The 22,183-nt window shown below is 32.3% G+C and overlaps 1 protein-coding gene across 9 annotated transcripts in view; it reads left to right on the top strand.

Annotated features, from left to right (window-relative positions):
* Positions 1 to 22,183, top strand: part of LOC136973724 (poly(rC)-binding protein 3-like) — a 206,847-nt gene that overhangs the window by 78,344 nt on the left and 106,320 nt on the right. For all 9 annotated transcript variants that reach the window (XR_010880543.1, XM_067268470.1, XM_067268468.1 and 6 more), the window contains 2 exons: positions 13,015 to 13,038; positions 13,181 to 13,213. Coding sequence is in view for 8 of the 9 variants with exons in the window: in XM_067268470.1 (XP_067124571.1) it covers positions 13,015 to 13,038; positions 13,181 to 13,213 (57 nt within the window). In the remaining variant the exon portion in view is untranslated. The remainder of the gene's footprint in view (positions 1 to 13,014; positions 13,039 to 13,180; positions 13,214 to 22,183) is intronic.

Raw genomic sequence — 22,183 nt, 5'->3', positions numbered from 1 at the left:
GTCTGATTTAGGGTTGCCAACTCTCCTGCTGACTCAGAATTTGGCAAAAATTTTAAAATGCTCTCACTTCCAAATTGAGGCCTATTGTAGGCCTAATGTTCCTGTATTTACTTGACAAAACTATCAACAATGATATTAAAACAAAGAATAGATGGCAAAATTTTGATATTCTTAAGAGTAAAAAGTGTCAAATCTACCAGAATTTTTTATTATCAGAATGGAAAACTACCAGAATCAGCTCTTTGGGAGTTGGCAAATTTAGTCTCATTAGAGAGCATTCAGAAATTTTGGAGCAAAGGTATCTTACATCTATCTTTTCATCTAGGCTTCCTCCTGTATTTCTAGGAAGAAGTGAAAGTAATGTAACTGGTAAATATACTGTTATGTGATAGAACAATAAAATTGATGATGTAAGAATGGAAAACAATATGTAAGCACAATAAAAATTATGTGATAATGAATTTTAACATTTCCAAATGTGTTGTAAGTTACATAGACTCCTAAGACATGAAAAAGTGAAAAGAATTGAACACATTAATAATTGCCTGGGAGATCTTGTTACTCTGGATAAGGGAGCATAATGCAGCATTCCCAAGGGTGATCTCTTAAGTGGATTTGACTATTACTTAAATAAAAAAATTATTATTAGAAAAGATTAAATTAATATAAATTTGAAAATAACTGTTATAAATATTAAATATACATAATAACTTTAAATAATTTTAAAATATTTTATTAATAATAAATTCATACAAATGAAACAAATATTTTACTACTATTTAAGTAAGCCTATATTAATATTAAAATTTTGATATTAAATTACTTATTTAAACTAAAAACAGAAGAAAGATAAATTATATTTGTTATAGATTTCATGATTTTTTGTAAAAGAAAGAGATGATGATGAAACAAAATATATTTTTTTATTTTCTTCTTAATAAGGGATTTCACTATTGTTGTTTACGTGTATCTGTAAATACACATAAACAACAATCATTTATACTTTTCCAATAAAGTTTGATGATTTAGTTGGTAATAAATAAGCTACTAAATTCTCATCAAATAATTTAAAGTATTCTAAATTCACTATGTTTTATTAACTTTTTTTATGCTGTATAATTCACGCATCATAAAAAAGTGCTAATATTTCACAAAAATATTTATTACAAAAACAAATTATTAAACAAAATTTTACATGTTTAAAAATGACAAATAAAGTGATATTTTTGAAATTATATATAAATATTAGTTTTTTCAGATTTAATATTATTAGTATTTGTATTTAAAACCATTTTTTTTATTAGTTTATAGAATTTTGATGAAGATATATAATTAGTTTTAAATATCTGTCCCATCATATTTCAAAAAGATTAAGAAAAATCTGTACTGTTTTAGAATCATGACAGAAAAGCCTCTGCTACACATGCATTTTCTAACATTACATAATGTGAAGTTTTAAAAGTTAAATTTAAAAAAAATGCACATATTTAGGATCATATGAAGGATTTAGTTTATTGGCATGTAATCAATAATTAGGCTCTTGAAAAGGATAGATGCTTTTGATTCAATACAAAACATTGTTAGAATTTTTCAAAAGATGTTAATGAAGTGATAAATGGAACCACGTGTCAGAGCAGAGAAACCATTGGAATGGAATGGATTTGGAACATTTTTTATAACATTTAAGATACTTTCTCAAAAGCTTATAATTTTATGTATTTTAAAAAGCTTTTTTGCTATAATTAATTTTTATACTGTTTATTTGAAATAAATAATAATTGTAAAAATTTTGTTTGTAACTTGGGACCAATTAATTCTTAAACATATGAGGCTCTTTTATGCATTTCTTAGGCATTGACTCTTTTATTCATTTCAACACTTTAAGATATGATATAAAAATTTTTTTAACCTTATCAATTAGCTGGATACAATTTTGATAATAGCAAAAAAAAAGTTGACAACATGAAATCTACTAACAAAATATTCATAAATACAAATAGTAGAATAATACTGACTGATTAAATTTGAAAAAATAAAGTCATATTTGTTTTATAAACTAAATTTCTTAATATATATAAATATATATTTAAATAAATTAGGACGATGTTTGTTTGTTTGCTATGCATACCTAGGCCATTCAACTAGTTGCAATGAAACTCAGCAGTTATGTTAACACACGCTTCTGACAGATAATGTCGTACATTTCACCCCAAAACATTGATTGGATTTCTATATATCAATTTCTGTGTACATTCCATTTGCTTGTTTTACAAATTGTACCATCTATTGGAAAAAAAATTTAAGAAAAAATAAACTAAATATAATTCTTGAAATGGATATAATTTTAAAAAATATATATTATATTCACTTAATTACATATAGCACAAAATAGATGCACTGTATCATTATTATGACAGGTAGCACATAGAACTTGCCTGCATGGAATCAAAAGTGTTACCCTGTGAAAAGTCTATAAGTAATTAATTTTCCACATCTAAGAACTTCATTTTTGAATGGTACTTTCTTAATTCTGATAAGTGCCCCTCCAGTAGCTGAGTGGATAAAACCACCAAACACTGGTAGTCAGTCATGCGTTCCCATTCTCTAAAGTTCAATGGTTATCACTAGAAACTTAAGCTTGTGTTAAGTATGGATTGATGTTTACATTTGATACCATTAACATATGAAACATTTTTAGATTCCATAGCTGGATTTAAATGTAAGTAAAATTTGCTAAAAATTATGTAGAGTGGTCACCAACAACTGAAATATAGATGATCCAGGTGATGCACATTATGCACAGTGCTATCTATGACCATTCATTAAACAGTAGAGTTGGCTCTACTGGATTTACTAGGAAACTTCCAAAATTTATCAAAAATTTTGAATTTTCTGATTCCCAAATTGAGTCCCATTCTGACCTGTTTTTACTCAACAAAACATATGGGTTATATAGTACAAAAGAACTAAAGAACAGACAATGCAGTTTTGATGTTTCTGAAAGTTCAAATTCATCTTCTGAAATTTTTTATCCTAGAATGGAAAACACTTTGAATTAATTCTTTTTAGGAGTTTGCAAGTCTATAAATAAGTCTGTAGGATTTTTGTAGGGTTAGTTGTGGGAGTTTTAAGTTCTCACAATTTTGTGTACATTAAGAGTTTCCAGAAGATTGGTGGTGACTCTGTATTTGATTTGTATTATTGAAATTCAAAAAAATTTGATGAAAAATATTAGTCTTCTAAATTTAAATTAAACTATGAAAGTTTTATAAATGATATATCAAGAAACATGAATAATTTTAAACTAGACACTAATAATATATATGTTTTAAATAATTTTAAAACAAATACATTTTTCTATTATTATATGTTAAAAATTCACATAATTATACCATAATATAGAACTGCGGCGGTCGGCAACACTGCGACTGACCACCGTCCCCGACCAACGTGACGTCAGAGTCGAGGCTAACCACTTTTTGGGCTCGACGTGCTTCGGTTCGGACGTCCACCTCGTGTGCTCCGACCTGTGTCTCCACGACCGACGTTGTTATACTTTCTGTATATATAGTTATATTTAGTTGTAAATAAACACGTAATAACGGCATTTAGCCTCTTTCTTCAATCCGAGAATACACCGCTCAACGTCACGACGACCCTGTTCGTGGATGCGATCAGATTGACCGATCTGGCCAACTTCGACTATAGAGAGGTACCCATAACGGTCCCCTCACTGGTGACCCGAACGTGATCGACAACGTGGGAGCAACACCGAACTTTCCCAAGCCCGAAGCCCGAAGCCCGAAGCCCAGACGACATTTACGGAAATTCAGGTAGGCCTCTTTTTCCCTTCCACGCCGGTCAAGCAGCCGAACAAAGATGACGGAGCCCGAACCCACCGCAGAAGTGAACAGAGTGGCTCTCAAACTACCTCCATTTTGGGACAAGACCCCAGAGTTGTGGTTCGCCAATATAGAGGCCCAGTTCGCCATTTCGGGCATTACCAAAGACAGTACCAAGTACTACTCTGTCGTTTCGGCTCTCAACTCCGACATTTTGAACTACGTAAGCGACATCGTCCTCAACCCACCGGCCGAAAACCGTTATAATACTCTTAAGTCCAGACTGCTCGCCGATTTTTCAGACTCGGAACAAAGGCGAATCAAAGCGCTACTCTCCGATATCGCGTTGGGAGATGAAAAACCTTCACATTTACTAAGAAAAATGAGGCAGTTAGCCAACAATAAATTAGGGGAAGATTTTCTTAAAACCTTATGGCTACAACGACTGCCGCAACAGACCCAGGCGATCCTGGCAGCCTCCGACGACGGATTAGAAAACTTGGCCACCATGGCCGACAAAATAGGCGAAGTAACGCACGCGAACGTAAACGAAGTCCAAAAAGTCCCCGATAACACTCAAATTCAGCTAAGCGAGCTTCAGATGCAAATAGAATCCCTGAGTCAGAGAATCGAACGATTAGCTCGACCCCGAGACAGGTCTAGGCAAGGAAGATCACATTGGCGGCGGCGTTCAAAGACGCCCAAGGGGGATGCTAGCCACCCTTGCTGGTATCACCAGAAATACGGGAGCGAGGCAAAACGCTGCCGCTCCCCGTGCTCTTTCCGCCAGTCGGGAAACCCTTAAGGAAATCGCACGAAACGGCCCGCTGCGATTTCAGCCCCAATAACAAGAGCCGTTTATTTATTTTCGACCCCATTTCTAACCGCGAGTACCTGGTGGATAGCGGAAGCGACGTGTGCGTTTTACCCTTCTCAGGAAATGGCTCGCGGGACGACCCCCATGCTGTAAAGCTGTACGCGGCAAATGGTACACCGATACGAACGTACGGCACCAAGCTAGTTACGCTCGGGCTGAACCTCCGCCGCCGTTTTCAGTGGCCTTTTGTACTAGCCGACGTCAGTAAGCCAATCATAGGCGCCGACTTTCTGCGGCAATACGGATTGTTAATCGACCTAAAGGGCGCTCGTCTCCGGGACTCAATTACTAACCTAGCCACCACGGGTAAAAAAATCGAAACAGAGATTACTCAAGTAACGCTGATAGCCAGCTCGTCGACATACCGCAGTATCCTGGAGAAGTATCCCGACATTTTCCATCCTTATCCCGCAGGGACGGCCAGGGCACCCAAACACCACACCGTGCATCGCATTATAACAAAGGGACAGCCGGTATTCGCAAAACCCCGCCGACTGCACCCAGCCAAACTCGCGGCAGCTCGGAAAGAGTTCCAACATATGATGGAGCAAGGAATTTGCAGACCCAGCACCTCCAACTGGGCCAGCCCCTTGCACATGGTGCCCAAGTCAAACGGCGACTTCAGACCAACGGGCGATTATCGAGCGTTGAATCGACTTACGATTCCCGACCGCTACCCGTTACCACATCTGCAAGATTTCTCCTCTTCCCTATTCGGTAAAATTATATTCTCCAAGGTCGATTTAGTCCGCGCGTACAATCAGGTTCCTGTTCATCAGGACGACATTCCAAAGACGGCAATCACAACCCCTTTTGGCCTATTCGAATTCATGTTCATGCCTTTCGGGTTGTCCAATGCCGGGCAGACCTTCCAACGGTTCATAAATGAGGTACTCCAAGGGCTCGACTTTACCTTCGCATACCTCGACGACATTCTAATCGCTAGCGAATCGAGGGAGCAGCATGAGATTCACCTAGAGGCGGTTTTCCATCGCCTCTCAGAGTACGGCGTCAAGGTAAATCTGAGCAAATGTATATTGGGTGCACCAGAACTACCGTTTTTGGGGTACTTAGTCAACAAGGAGGGCATTAAACCTCTACCCGAACGCGTAAACCCCATACTGGAATATAAAATTCCAACAACGGTTCGCGAGCTCAGGCGTTTTCTGGGGCTACTCAACTACTATCGTAGGAATGTCCCAAACGCAGCCCATGCACAAGCCCCACTAAACGAGTTACTAAAAGGACCAAACCTTAAGTCCAACAGCAAAATTCAGTGGACCGAGAAAACAACCAAAGCCTTCCACCACTGCAAGGAGGAATTAGCCAACGCGACGCTCTTGACCCATCCGAACCCAAACGCGCAACTGGCACTTTTTACCGACGCAAGCGACATAGCTATCGGCGGCTCACTAAATCAAGTTGACTCCTCCAACGGCACACCGAAGATGCAGCCACTAGCTTTCTTCTCTGCCAAATTAACAGAGTCACAACGAAAATGGTCGGTTTTCGATAGAGAGCTTTATGCCATATACGCATCAATAAGGCACTTCAAGCACATGCTCGAAGGCAGGGAGTTTACGGTTTTCACAGACCATCGCCCACTGACGTACGCTTTTAGTCAGAAGCCAGAGAAATGCACCCCTAGGCAATTAAGGCATCTTGACCTTATAGGTCAATTCAGCACGGACATCCGCTACATTAAAGGCAGCGACAACACACCAGCGGACGTATTGTCGCGGATCGAAACTATCGAAGTGCCAAACGCAATAGACTACGCGAACATCGCGCAAGCCCAGATCAGCGACCCCGAATTACAACAGTTACTGTCTTCGAGTACAGCCTTGCAGCTGAAGAAAATGCCCTTCACGAATGCAGGTCCCGAATTATTCTGTGATATATCTACGAACAAAATTCGCCCATATATCCCGGTTAATTTCCGCAGGCAAGTCTTCGACGCCGTACACAATCTGGCTCATCCCGGAATAAGAGCTACCGCCAAATTAATAACTAGTCGTTTTGTTTGGCCTTCCATTAGAAAGGACTCACGTATGTGGGCCAAAACCTGTATTCCATGTCAACGAGCGAAAATTCATAGGCACACGTGGAGCCCTGTCCAAAATCTTCAGGTCCCTAACGCACGTTTCGAACATGTGCATATGGATATTGTAGGTCCCCTTCCGCCGTCGCAAGGTAACATATATTGTCTCACGCTCATCGACAGGTTCACCCGTTGGGTGGAGGCTTTCCCGATCGCCGATTGTACGGCAGAGACAGTGGCAAAGTTTTTCTACGGTCAGTGGGTCGCGCGTTACGGTGTACCGAAGACGGTCACTACCGACCAGGGTAGGCAATTCGAATCGCACTTGTTCCGAGCTCTGACTAAATTATTGGGTAGCAGCCATATACACACGACTGCCTTTCACCCAATGGCAAACGGCCTGGTGGAGAACAGCCACCGCAGACTTAAATCGGCTCTCAAGGCTTGCTTGACCGACCGCTGGACAGAGGTCTTACCGTCAGTGCTGCTAGGGATGCGAGCCGCCTTTAAAGAAGACATCAAGGCAACAACCGCCGAACTCGTCTACGGGACGACCTTACGACTACCCGGCGAGTTTCTCGCCCCTACACCATCAGACTCAAATGCAGCAGTTTTCGTTCAACAGCTCAAGGAGCAAATGCACCAACTGACACCAACCCCAACGAGATGTCACGGAGCCAAGAAGATATTCGTCCCTCAGGACCTACAGCGCTGCACACACGTTTTCGTGCGGCACGACGCCGTACGGCCACCTCTGCAGCCGCCGTACGACGGACCATTTCCCGTACTGCAGCGTGCAGACAAATTCTTCAAAGTCCGCGTACGGCAAAAAGAGACAGTTATCTCTATAGACAGACTTAAGCCAGCTTACTGTCTGGCAGAACATCTTTCACCAAGCGAGAGACCACCAACAGACGACAAGCAAGAGACCGACACAGAACAAGTTCCCAGTTCAACAGAAGTACAAGACCCTAAATCATCGAGCACCACACATTCGAAGCAAGAAGCCGAAACCAAAACTACGACGCGCTCCGGAAGACGCGTCCGATTTCCGGCACGTTTTCGTTAGCCACACGATCGTTACACTAGGAAGGGGGTACTGCGGCGGTCGGCAACACTGCGACTGACCACCGTCCCCGACCAACGTGACGTCAGAGTCGAGGCTAACCACTTTTTGGGCTCGACGTGCTTCGGTTCGGACGTCCACCTCGTGTGCTCCGACCTGTGTCTCCACGACCGACGTTGTTATACTTTCTGTATATATAGTTATATTTAGTTGTAAATAAACACGTAATAACGGCATTTAGCCTCTTTCTTCAATCCGAGAATACACCGCTCAACGTCACGACGACCCTGTTCGTGGATGCGATCAGATTGACCGATCTGGCCAACTTCGACTATAGAGAGGTACCCATAACGGTCCCCTCAGAACTATCATTACCTAAGATTATTGTATAAAATAACAGTCTGTAAAAGCCAGCATGAATATAATTTAAAATGGAATAAAGTATAACTTAAAATATTTGATGTGAAAAATATTGACAATATCTAAAGATTTTGGCATAGAAATAATTTTTTTTATTGAAAATATATGCAATATTATAAATATGATTTTTCTTTTCTGTTTATCTTTTAATTCAGATTTAAACAAAATAAATTATTTCCTTTAAATCAAATGTTTAAATTTTTTGATTTCTTTAATTTCTAAAATCTTTAAAAATTTTGATTTAGAATTTGATTATATTGAGGAGGGCACAGAGTGGGTTACATAAAAAGGTTTACATAAAAATTCAAATAATCATAGTTCTTTGATAAAAATTACTGTTGATAGTGTTTTTGTTTTAATCTTCTAATATGCAATTTATTAGTTTATAAAATTATATTAAAAATATTTAAATAAATAAAGTTAATAATTTCTTGCATTAATATTTTCGGGTATGTATATATGTATATATTTATTTATAATTAAAATTTTAAAAGTTTAAAAAAATCACATTAAATAAATATCTTAGAAGAGAACTATGGTGGAATAATTTTTATTAGTATTTGTTTTAATCATTATTACTTATTCTAATCTTAGTTGGTTTGATCAAATAAAAGAATTAATAATAAATTTTTTTTGTCTTCAGGCATGCATTGAGTTGATAAGCATGAAAATTGTTTAATGTAGTCTTCAATTATTTGATTACTTTTCCAAAAAGTTTATCTTAATTTTTAATGTAAATCTTAAATTTTCTAGTGAAAGCTATTATTAAACAGTTTTAAGCATAGCTTTTTAAACATAAATTGAAATTTTAAAATTTGTTTATTCATTACATTTTGATAAACATGATAAAATATTTGTGTAAAATTCTCTCTCTTGTATAAGAAAAATGCACAATTTATTAAAACTTGTATATAAATATAAATGATTTTTTCATCTTTGAATCCATCTTTTTAAGTTATATTATTATTTGTAAGTATGCAAACATTGAAAAATTAAACAAAGATAGGTATTTCTAATATCTTTATTTTTCATTAGATATGAAATGAATTATTAATAAAATACATGTAGCTACATCATAATTAGTTTATTTTTCCAAAATTTATACAGATTCAGTGCCTTAATTTAAATGCTGAAAGTATATTTTTGTTTTTTCAAATTACTCCGAATAATTTGTATATGTCAGTATGGATTTCATTAAAGTTGTTCAGTTATTTCAGAAATGTTGTAATATTAATTTCATATACTAATTAGCTTTTTCTAGAATTTTCATAAACTTTCTTTCTTTAACAGATTTTGCTTCACTAACTCTATTCTTTATAGGAAATTTTTAGTTTCTCTTTATATTTGAAAGTATGGTCTTCAAACTAATTTAAAAATTTTTATAATTAAACGTGCAATATAAATTAATTAATTTTTATAAACTGATAAATAAAGATTAATATTTGGTAATAATTCAACTTATTTTCTTTTGAAAGAAAGTAAGATGATGTTGGATGAAAGTAGGTCCTGATTTAATACATAAACATGAATAATATAACTGGTACATTCAGAGTTTCACACTGTGTTTTATAGAAGAAAAAACATTGTAAAGTAATAAATAGATTCAATATATTTACAAAATTTACAGAGTAGTTCTATAGTATTAGGGAAAGATGGGACAAGACAGGATAGTTAAGGAACTTTTATTTTTTTATATTATAATGTAACTCTCTAAACCTGGGAAAAACTTTGTCTATCATTGAATGATTAAGGATGTGTATTTCAACTACAGTCAACAAAAAACCCAAACTATGAACTTTTTCTTCATGTTTGACATGATTTCGTAAACATTGTAAAAGCGATATTTTTGAAATCATGTCAAATATACCCTATCTTCCTCTATTGGTGGGGTAAATGATGTATGTTTTGAGGCTATATGGAGTGGTTAAAATTAAATTTATTTTTCATAATTATTAAGATTAAACAATTAAACATCAAACTAGCAATGAAACAATATTTAGGATTTTTTATAGTACAGCAATCTATTTTTCTTGAAGAAATAAGATGAACCTTATCATTCTCATCATCTTCACCAGCTGAGGCTGAAAATGATACCCATCCATGACATTATACCTAGTACTGCAAATCCAACCTTCTGTTGAATCACAATGCAAGTATCCACAGTAAAGGCATTCAATGTTTTCATTGTTTGAAGAGCTCTCTTCAGATTCTTTAACTCAGTCATGAGTAGCCCTTGAGGTCCTAATTTACAGCCCCCAGGACTTTGATAACATAATTCTATTTTCCTGTTTTCTGCCTTGTGCCATTAGGCAACCCTAGTTAAGCTGATATTTGTGATGATGAACATTCAAACTAAATTTGGCTAGTGAAAAGATGAGAATAAAATATATATTATTAATTAGCATATATTATTTTTGTAGCTAGTGTATTGGAGTTTGTCAAATATGTTGGTACTCAACAGTCTTAAAAGTTGCTGAGTTACTGTAGGAAAAAATGCATGCAGTCTGCTGGAAGTCTACAAGTTCAATTGTGATCCTTATCTGGAAAAAGCTTGCTTATCGCTGCTTTAACTGATGCATTCCTGCTTTTCTTCTTTGTATTTTGCTCTTTTGAAAGTTAATCTTTCTTGTTTTTGCCATGTTCTCTAAGTTCATATTCTCTTAAGTTCTTTTCTTTCATTAAGATGAGGTACTTAATGGAGACATGATGAATTAACTGTTTTATTCACTTAACATATCCCCTTCTTGTCCTAGTATGCCATTTTAAAGTTTCTTAAACTCTTTGGTAATCAATGGTATTAATAAAAGGTTTATACAGTTACATAAGTCCAGAGAAATTCTCTACTGATAGAAAGAATCAAAAAAATTAAAAAACTCTGCATTACTTACATGAGTGTGTTTTTAAGATGTAACAAATGACATCATTATGGTTGTCAAGCACATTGTTGTATTCATAGGCAAAGAGCACTGAATAACAACATATTAACATATTAACGTTTGAAAGAGGGGGGACCTTCTGGTGTCACTCGAAGGTATAACCAGAAGACTGAAAGTTTGGAAGGAAGAATGGAGAGTATGAAGAATAAGGGATGAAGAGGGGCAGGATAAAGATGAGAACTCAGGCACCTGCAATGCATTTGTTAGAAATAAAGCAAACTACAAAAATATATACATAAGAACAGAGCAAATACAAGGTATACAAAAAACAGAAACAAGCTATATACAAAGAGGTGACACAACAATTGGGATCAGTTGGCAATACGCGAGGATAGTAAAACATATAAGTAACCAACAGTAAATGGGTAAAACAGTAAAAAGGCCGAGCAGCAGGTACAAGTATGTGCTTTACAAGTGGGTGCTTTACAGGTGGTAGAAAACCACCAGTGCGGTGCTGGGTTAAGACACAACAGGAGCCTACTATACAGAAGGGTATAACAGGAAAGTACATAGGAGCGTAAATACAATCAGGGACACAAAATGCGACAATTGTCAACAGAAAATGTATGGGAATCACAGAAAACATTAATTGTAGAGATACAGAAAACCAGATAGTTTAAAGTAAATGTACAGACAAACAACACGAGAGAACAGTACAAGGGGCTATACACATAGAAAAAAACAACCTTTGTTCCTGTTGTAATAAAATCTAATTATATATTAATATCAGCACATCATAATTGTATTAATGTTAGTATATATTATTGCTATATACAAAAGTTTTTTGAACAATTTACTCCTAGGGCAAAAAGATGAATTCAGAAAATTAAAAAATAGAATATTGCTAAATCATCAAAGTTTATAACAGCATGTTTATTTAAAAAAATAATACAAAAAATAAATTAAAAAGTATTGATATATATTTAAATTGAAATAGTTAACTAAATTAATTAATTAATTTCAATTTAACAATGACAAAATATAGCAAAACTAAACATTACTAAAATAATTGAGAAAAAGCTAGTGATTATTGTTATTTGATTACAAAATTCCAGATTGATTTAATTTATATGTGAGAATACAACATATTTAAATACAATTTAAATTTTGAATTGCAAAGTATATAATGTCGTGTTTCATTTAATTTATATATAACTTATTATTAAATTCAATTAATGCATTCAGTATAAAATATATTCAAATGAAAATATGTTTTCTTTTATATTATAACTTAAAATTCAATTATGAAACTAAATTAGTGCATTTCAGATATTAGACTTGACAATTAATTTAGAATAAAATGCATTAATACTATATACAAAGGCAAATATTATTATTTATTATTTGTGGATTCTGTTTTGTTTATCTGCTACTTATTTATATAAATAGTTAAGTAATTCAAAAATCTTGCAACAGCAGAAACAAATCATAAGCTATTAAGTAATGTAATAATTTTGTTTTGTTATGTAGAAATGAACAAATGTGTTAAAAAGTTTGTTTTCCCTAGTCATTCTTTGTTTAATCTCTTGTTATATTAAATATAAATAATTTTATCAGTCGGTAAAACTATTTTCTTATAAATGCATTAAAAATTTAATTTTATCAAAATTATTATTTTAAAAACAAGTATGCATTTTTTTCATTTTTAATTAAATATTTGCTAAATTTTCTTTATCATTATTAATTTATTTATTCTCATTCTCAATTTATTTAATTAAATTGTTATTGAAAACTTTAATATAAATTTTAAAATAAATTTTACTATAAAATTTTTATTATATAAACTTTAAGATTTTAAACTTTTTAATAATTAGAATTTTATTTATTTATAGGAAGTAGGAAGCATTATTGGAAAGGTTAGTTACCTTTTAATATTTTATAAGATATGTATGTAGTTTGCTTCATAATTACAAAATATTTAAATAAGAAATTATATTAATTTTTATAATATTAATTAAATGTTTATAATGAAGATTATTGATTTAATTTTTTTTCTAGAAAGGAGATAATATCAAGAAGTTTAGAGAAGAGGTATGTCTATAAATAAGCAATAATAAAAAATTTAAAGATTTTGAAATTTATAATTTTAGTTGTGTGTGTGTGTGTGTGTGTGTGTGTGTTAACATCATATTAATTTAACATGTTTAATATATTTTTATACTTATATATTATGAGTGTTTTCTCTTTCATTTAAAATAAAAATTAAAAATTAATACACTGAGTTGTAATACAACTAAAAAAATTAGACCTAATAATTTATTTAAGGATTTAAAGGTTTTTTGACTATTACTATTATTTTTTCATTACAACTCAGAATTCAGTTTTAGAAAATTCATATTTGATTTTTAGAAAATTAAATTTGATTAAATTGAATAATGGAAGACATTCCAAAGAATCTTTTTTAAATTTCAATCTGATGTTTTATAAATGACTTCATAAACAGCTTTTGAAAATACAGTAGAACCTCAATAATTTAGACTTCTTGAAGAAAGCCTAGATTAAATTAGTGAAGATTTTACTCAAATGCATATTGTATGGTCTGAAAAGTACGCTTTATTTAAATTAAGTCATATTTTATTCTGTACTTTATCAAATCACTGTATTTGTTTATTTAAACTTTTATAATGCAAAAGTAGTAGTAATACTATTTTGTCATTGCTAACATTTACTAATTTGAGCTTAAAAAAAGAAGCTTTTTTTCTAACTATTCCTTGATCATATCTTGACTCATTTGTCTAAGAGTAAAGTAAATACAATAAGCCTATATTAGAATCAACAAATTTATTTTAAAAAACATACAATGCAAAATAGTAGTGTGAATTATCAAGAATTCAGACTACTATTTTGAACTAGTGAAGTCTGAATTAGCAAAGTTTTATTGTATTAAATTATCATAAGCAATTATAGCTCAAAAATCAGTAAATTAATTTGAAATTCAGTTTTCTTAATGTATTTATTAAAAAATAAACTGAAACATAAGTATAAAAGTAAAAATGATGATGATAATTGGATTTTATAAAATGTTTGTCTATTATTTGAATATACTCTGCTGTTATGATTTATGTGGTGTTTATTTTTTGAATATAAATGAAGATTCATACAAATTAAGTTCAATCAGTCCATAAAAGATATTGATTGATTAATGATTTAATTTAACATAAGGCACCAGCATGTTTAAGCTATTTGAAAAAATGGCAGAATGGACTGCGATATGCTTGGCTAATATCGATAAGGGATGGGAACATTTCAACTATACTTCTATGAAAATTATGGCAGTCTGGGTTAGATTCAATAAAAATTTAAGCGTGAGATTATCTGCATAATGTAGTGATAAAAAAAATAGCATTCAAATTTGTGAGCATTTTTTTACTTTGAATGAATATAAAGTGCACTAATTTTTACATATACTGTATAATAAGATTTATTTATAATTTATATTATGAGAGAGAGAGTGAGAGTGAGAGAGATTGCATTATTTTAAAATTACCTAAAATATAACTATATAAATCATTACTGCATTGTACTGACTGAAATTGTCTGTGTTGCATTATTAGAAGTTATACTTATAAATTTATTAGAATAAGGACTATGTGAGTTTTAATTCAAAACAGTCATAAATTTGTTATTTCCAAAAAAGTTATGACAAGTAGGAATTTGTTTTTAATACAGGGAAAGCTCAATATTACAGACTCCGATGTAACAGATATCAGGTTATTACAGACAGCTGATGTCAGTCCAGCCAAAAATACAGGAAAATTATAAGAAAACTTTTTGTTGCTTTATAATGAACTCCTGCTACTACAGATTAATTTTTGGGTCCCACAGACCACTATTATTTTGTTATTAGAGACTTTTTAGTTGCCATTTCATTTTGTTGCAATCATTGTTTTATTTATTTTTTCATAGTCATCATTTTATTTACTTTATTTGCAAAAAATAAATACAAAAATAATATAAAATTAATTTTTTAATCATTTTTTCAATGTAGATTTTTACATTACTCTAGTTTTTGTTGTATTTTCTGATTGATTAGTTTTGTTCAGTTTTGGTTTCGTTTTCTCTGAGCAACAAGTCTTGGATTTTTTTGTGTAAAGTAAAGCTATGGATCATAAAAGAAAATGAAAAGTTTTAGATTTATATTTTGGATTTACTGATAGGTAGATATATTATTTTTACAAGTTTGATAAAAATCTGGCATATGTACTTTACAACTGAAATTTTGTCCACTATATTGATATACAATAATGGTCAAGTCAATATTACTATATACTAGAGGTGTCAAACTGGAGGTCTGTGGGCCACACGTGATTGATTTTTTGTGGCCCATGGCCACGATGCTCTGAAATGAAATAAAATGGCTTACAGAAATTAACTGATGAATTAACTGATGAATTAACGATTGAAATTAACTGATAAACGTCTTTTTTGCCATAATGAAGATTGTTCTCAGTCTTTGAATCCAGATATTGGAAAACTAGGAGGAGGTAGATAGCACTGGCAAGGTGAAAACTGTTAATTTTAGTTTTATAAATATGTACATTAAATAAAATAAATGTTTAAATAAAAGCAATACTATAGCAATTATATATATTGTTGAGTTGAATTCACTGAACTACATAATGTGTTTTATTGCCCTATCTATATTCCTGCATTCTCACTTCAAATTATAATTTTAAGAAAATTTGTAAATGTGATGTGGCCCATGTAAATATTACCAGTTGCATTAATGGCCCATTATTTAAATGAGTTTGATACACCTGCTATATACAATATACAATCCCCTTATATACTTTGCAGTAACAGATCCACTGAAACAAAATAAAAATACATTGATTTGGCATCTGAAATGGGAGAAAACATCCACAAACTGCAGATATTTACTCCAGGTCCATTATTGAGATCTGTTCTAACATGATTCTATTGTATAGTAATGAACTTTTCGATATAATGGATGAGTTCGTAATAATGAACAATCATGATAAAACAGACTTTCATTATAATGAACCAATCTCTTTCATCCTGTGATGGTTCATTATATTGAGCTTTACTGTATATACAAAATATCTTTTTTAGGAAAATTTGAAGAACACTTAAATTATAATGAGATTCTTGTTATGTATGTAAACCTCCAGGAGATAACCCACATCAAATTGCCCCTTGACCTAGTTAGGCGACCCCACACCTCTGACCTTTGTCATGTTCCTTTGTCTTCGGTAAATCATGTGTTAGCTGTGATGACACTTAGACCTGGAGGAACATGTTATGTTTGTATTATCACAAAGTTACATTTGTTTTATAATAAAGTTAATTATATACGTTAATAAGAGTTTATTTTATGGACACAACAATTGGCAATGAGGATAAAAAGGATATAAAAATGAGTGAACTTATGGAATTAATTTCAACTCTAAGTGTGTTTATCAAGAAACTACAGAGTCAATCGGTGGAGACAAAACCAGAGCTATCAGTTCAACAAGTTTTCCAAACGCAAACCCTAACCTTCGAAACTTACGATGAAACTTCTGAGACCTATGAAAACTATTCCCAATGACTGGATAACTTTTTTAAAATCAAAGGACTAACCGGAACAGACGCCATTACTGAAGAAGCTAAAGTAATGATATTAATTAATTGTCTTGGACTGAAGCATTATCAACTATTGACCAACCTAATGGCACTGGAAATATCCTCTAGGCAAACCTTTGCTGAACTAATGAAGTTGCTACAAAATCACCTAACACCAAAACGAAATATCCTAACAGAACAGCATAAATTTTTGTCCATAGGACAACATAATGGTGAGTCCATTTCAAATTATGTAACTTCGTTAAAACAACTCTCGAAAAGTGCAGATTTCAAGTCTAGTTGTAACAATGCGGATTGTATAAAATCTGTCATAGATCTAATGTTAAGAGTACAATTCATGTGTGGTTTATGAGATTCCAACATTCGTGAGAAAATTCTACAACAAACTGACCTATCTTTTGAACAGATGCTAGAAATTGCATTAGCCATAGAAGCTTCCAAAATTGTAAATGATGAAGTATATAAAAGTAACCAGCTTGTTCAGAAAATTACCAAAAATACTCAAATTAAACTATGCTCACATCCTCAAACACAACCATCAAATCGGAACCGAAGCAGAATAGAAGGTCACAGTGGAAATCCATCTAACCTTAAAGAACTTCATTTAGAAGGACTATGCTTACATTGCAGGAAAAACAACCATAAATCAGTAAACTGTAGAGTCAAAGACTGGCTGAAATGTGAATGATGTCATAAAAAAGGCCACACAGGTAAAATATCTTCCTTAAGGAAACAAAGGTCAGCAATTAACAGGAATTATAACATCCACAATATTAATCACGAACATGTAATTGACTTTGATATAAACAGCATTCTAGCTGTATATTTTAATATAACAGGAACTGATGACAGACTCCTCATAGAAATTTACATTAATGGTACAAGAGTCTGTTTTGAATGTGACACTGGCAGTCGCGTCACTATCATCAGTATCGATGAATTCAATCGCTTACAATTGAACGCACCCATAGCAAAAATAGAAGTGACCTTTCGGAGTTACACAGGAGACATTTTCAAACCTTAACCTCTAGGAGTAGTAAAAGTGAAAACTAAATATGGTGGTAACTACAGTATAGAGGACTTGTATGTTATTCCCTTCCAAATAAATGCAATAGTAGGAAGAGATTGGATTCGAAGTTTAAAGATTGACATCAATGAACTCAGCCATACAACTAAGGCCAACAACATTTCGTCAACAGAAGGACTCCAAAATTCTCCAGACAAAATAAAAGCCATCCAGGATGCATCTCGCCCGAGAAATGTGTGGAAGAATTACACCACAAGGATACTTATCATGACACTGTTGTTAAACATATCTCAACTGGAACTATCACCAACGAGGAAATTCGAAGAGAATCATCAATTGATAAGGTCACAGCCAACATGCAGTTGCACGACTCATGCCACCCAATTCCACGCATTGAAGATAATCTTAATAAATTACATAATGGATCTTATACAAAGGCCCAATACACAAATGGGAAATGACTACAAAATACTGGCAATGTGTACACATCGATTATGCAGGACCATTTATGAATCATTATTTCTTTATTGTTGTTGATGCCAAATCAAGGTGGCCAGAAATATTCTATACAAAGAAAGCACCAGATACATCCATCACAATTCATTTTCTATGTGAAGTCTTTGGTCAATTTGGTCTACCTGAGATTTTAGTAAGAGATAATGCAAGTATTTTTAAGTCACAAGAATTCAAGAGTTTTGTTTGAGAAATGGGATCCATCAAAGCTTAATAGCACTGAGATACCCAGCCACAAGTGGCCAGGCTGAAAGATACTGTAACACCTTAAAAACACACCTCAAATGTATGAGGCATGAAAATGGTACTCTACATCAGAAGCTCCATGAATTACTATTCTGATATAGAGTGACTCCCTTATCTAAGGGAAAAAGTCCAGCAGGAAACTTATTAGGGCATACAATAAGAACAAAATTAGATCTGCTCAAACCCCAGGCACAAGCTTCCCAAAGGTACTGTACATAACCGAACAACCGAAATTCTACAAATTTTAGCATGTGGGAGATCATGTACAATCCCAAAATTACACAATGTCCAGTCCTTGGAAATATGGTATTGTTGCTGAACGGCTAGATCATGTACATTACTTAATTGAACTCGATGATGGATACGTAATAAAAAGGCATTACAATCAGCTATGCCTGTGTGAAATTTGCAAATGGACAAATTTTATTCAGATAAGATTTGACTTCAACAAAAAGAAAATTGACAGGTGCAACGACATAGTAAACAATAGAGACTCATCCCCAGCTATCGCTATTCCATACCCAAGCACAATTAGCTACGACGAAGGAACTGTAATGACTTTACCCAACAAAAAGGAGACAATGACAAAAACAGCTTTCGAACAGCTCCAGAGAAGGAGGAGGGAGAATCTAGCCAAACGATGACAAATGAATTGGAGCCTCGACAATAAATGCGAATATAAACACCTATATCTTTAAACAAACAAATTTTAAACAACATTTTATTAAGCGTGGGAGAATTGTTATGTATGTAAACCTCCAGGAGATAACCCACACTGAATTGCCTCTTGATCTAGTTAGGCGACCTAACACCTATGACCTTTGTCATGTCCTTTGTCTTTGGTCAGTTATGCGTTAACTGTGATGATACAAAGACCTGGAGCACGTTACATTTGTATTATCACAAGTTATGTTGTATTATAATAAAGTTAATTATATATGTTAACAAGTAATCATTTATTTTACGGACACAACAATTCTGATCTATTATATTAATCTTAAAATGAAACCAATAAACTCTTTCTTTAACACTGCTGGACTATTGGGCTAAACTAACAGCTTATATACAGCGTGAGGCATTAATAATACACTTTTTCTAGATGTATATTAATCTGATATTAATTGTTTTTAGTTTTGTTTTTTTTTTGTTTCAGGGCTATAAAGAGTGAAAAAAACAAGTCATGAGAAGGAGTTATGTTTTTTTCACTGCTTATAACCCTGAAACAAAAAAAAATTCAATTAACATCAGATATACTATATATCCAGAATAAGTGATACTTATGTCTCACCCTGTAGTAAAAGCTGATGTAGATGGCACCTCATAAGTTTTTTCTGTAGATTATTGTTTTTTTAATGATGTTAATAATAATATAAAATAAGTAAGACAAAAACCTTTCACACTATGTTTATAGCAGATTTAATAATATCTATGCCTAGTTTTTTCATCTGTATATTTTATTATACATTAATAAATTTTTTGTATTTAAGAATGTTTAAAAAACTTTATTTAAAATAATAATGTAATTTAAACCTAAAATGTACTCTAATATTATTTATAAATTTTTCTGACAAAGATATAATGTATATATTGAAAATATTCAAAAATTAAGTTTTAACTGGCTTTTATAAGTTTATTTTCTTAATTTATACATTCTAACACATTCTGATGTATCTAACTTTAAAAATCTGCCAATATTCTTTAATATTGATAGATTCATTAGATGTAACTTTTTCAGTTTTAAGTGAATAATATGATTTAAAATAATGGCTAATTGACTGACATACAGAACAGCAAGAGTTTTATATAAATTGTGTTATCATTCGTACTGTCTTAGATTTTTAAATTTTATAAGTTGAATATAACTGAATTTATTCTGTAATTTTGAAATTTGAAGAAACTGATTGGAAGAATAATTATTAGAATCCAAAATTTTGCTTTATTGGAGTACACATTTTAAAAAATAACTACTATTTCTTTACCACTTTCAGGCAATGATCATCATCATCAGAGAAAAAAAATTACAACAGAACTTCTCTACAAAATTATTTGAAGTTGTTCACTCACATAATCAAACAAACTAAACCTAAGACCATTGACATTTTAAAGTCAACTACCCTGTCTCCTATTAGGCAGGTTAGTTGGCTTGTAACTACAACAGGTGCTGCTTATTAAAATAACTTTGGGACTAGCATGTACTGAAAACAAGTGATAACATGCAGTGAAAGTAATTAGACCATAATTAATGGAAATTCTAGTTTATTGAATTTAAAAACATAATTTAAACATGGATAATTTAAAAACATGTCAAAATATTTAAAAATGTCTAAAAATAAATTTAATAAGTAACTTAAAAGTTTATTAATTATATATAATATAATAATTATCAGAATAGTTAACACATGAATGTGCTGTACAAATTTAATGTTATTTTCTAACTTTTTTTGGCAATATTTCATTAATAAAAGGCTTATACTTGTAATGTTTTTGAAACTCAACACATTTGAACTATATATGACAATGAAGTATTTGCATAGGTTCTTGCTTATGAGCATTTGTTGAAAGATATATGCTATATGCTACCTTTATTTATCTGATGAAATTGAAGAAAAGTCAGTTCTCCAGAGCCTTCTTCATTAACAGTTTGGCATATTTTTGATGCTATCATAGTAGACACTGAAATTTTTTTTGTCAATTGTTAACCAGTTTTTAAACTTTCTTTTTGACATATCTTCTGGAGTATTATGATCTTTTCAACAGACACAACTTTATTTTCAGATGTTTCTGTGTGCACTTTTTAAAAAACTACTCTTTTAAAGAACAATATTCAATTGTCTTCTTAGACACTTTGATCTCATGACATTGCCAAAATGTATAGTATATCAAGTAGGGAAATTCTTTTAACGGTATAAGTCATTCAGTTTGTCTTTGACTGTCAGTTAGTTCTAAAATTTTTGCATAAATTTCACTTCTGTATGTCTTTAAGTCAGATGATATTTGTTGGTTGCATGGCAGAATCAATAATGTATTCACAGGAAGGAATATTATTTCAACAATTTTTAATGAAACATTGTTAACACATGAATGTGCTGTACAAATTTCTACTGACAAAACAATCTTTTGTTTCAAGTTTATATTTCATTTAACTAACCTGTTGTCATCAAGCATTTGCATTTGAACAATAATTCACCAGTAAATGTTTTACACCCTTAAAACATCTAGGATTTTTTACTTTTTTCCAATCACTAGAGGTCTTTATTTCTAATCTTGCATATTAACACAACAAAGAGCTGTAATACATTTCTTCATGATTAAAATCTTTTAACATTTTCATATTTAAATAAATAAGTATAAGGCCTTGAACAAAAATAAAGTACTATTTTGTCTGCAATGTAAATATTTTTTGGTGAATATTCAGAATTAATTTTTGGTCATTCTGTTTTTATCTATAATACAGCTGATTCAGAATCAGAATTTTTTTCCTTATTTTGAACGTGTCTATAAACAGTTTTCTGTCACTCCACTGGTTGAATCATCTATTGATTGCAGTGAAATCTTTCTTTTCATTAGGATGGTAATGGAGATGAGACTTGTGTCTATTATTATCATCCAAAATCAGACACAAAGTATGA

The sequence above is a fragment of the Centruroides vittatus genome, unplaced genomic scaffold (assembly GCF_030686945.1).
Source record: "Centruroides vittatus isolate TY-2023 unplaced genomic scaffold, ASM3068694v2 contig_329, whole genome shotgun sequence".
Classification (NCBI taxonomy): Eukaryota; Metazoa; Arthropoda; class Arachnida; order Scorpiones; family Buthidae; genus Centruroides; species Centruroides vittatus.
The sequence above is the reverse complement of the archived record's forward strand: the minus strand, read 5'-3'. Positions and strand labels throughout refer to the sequence as shown.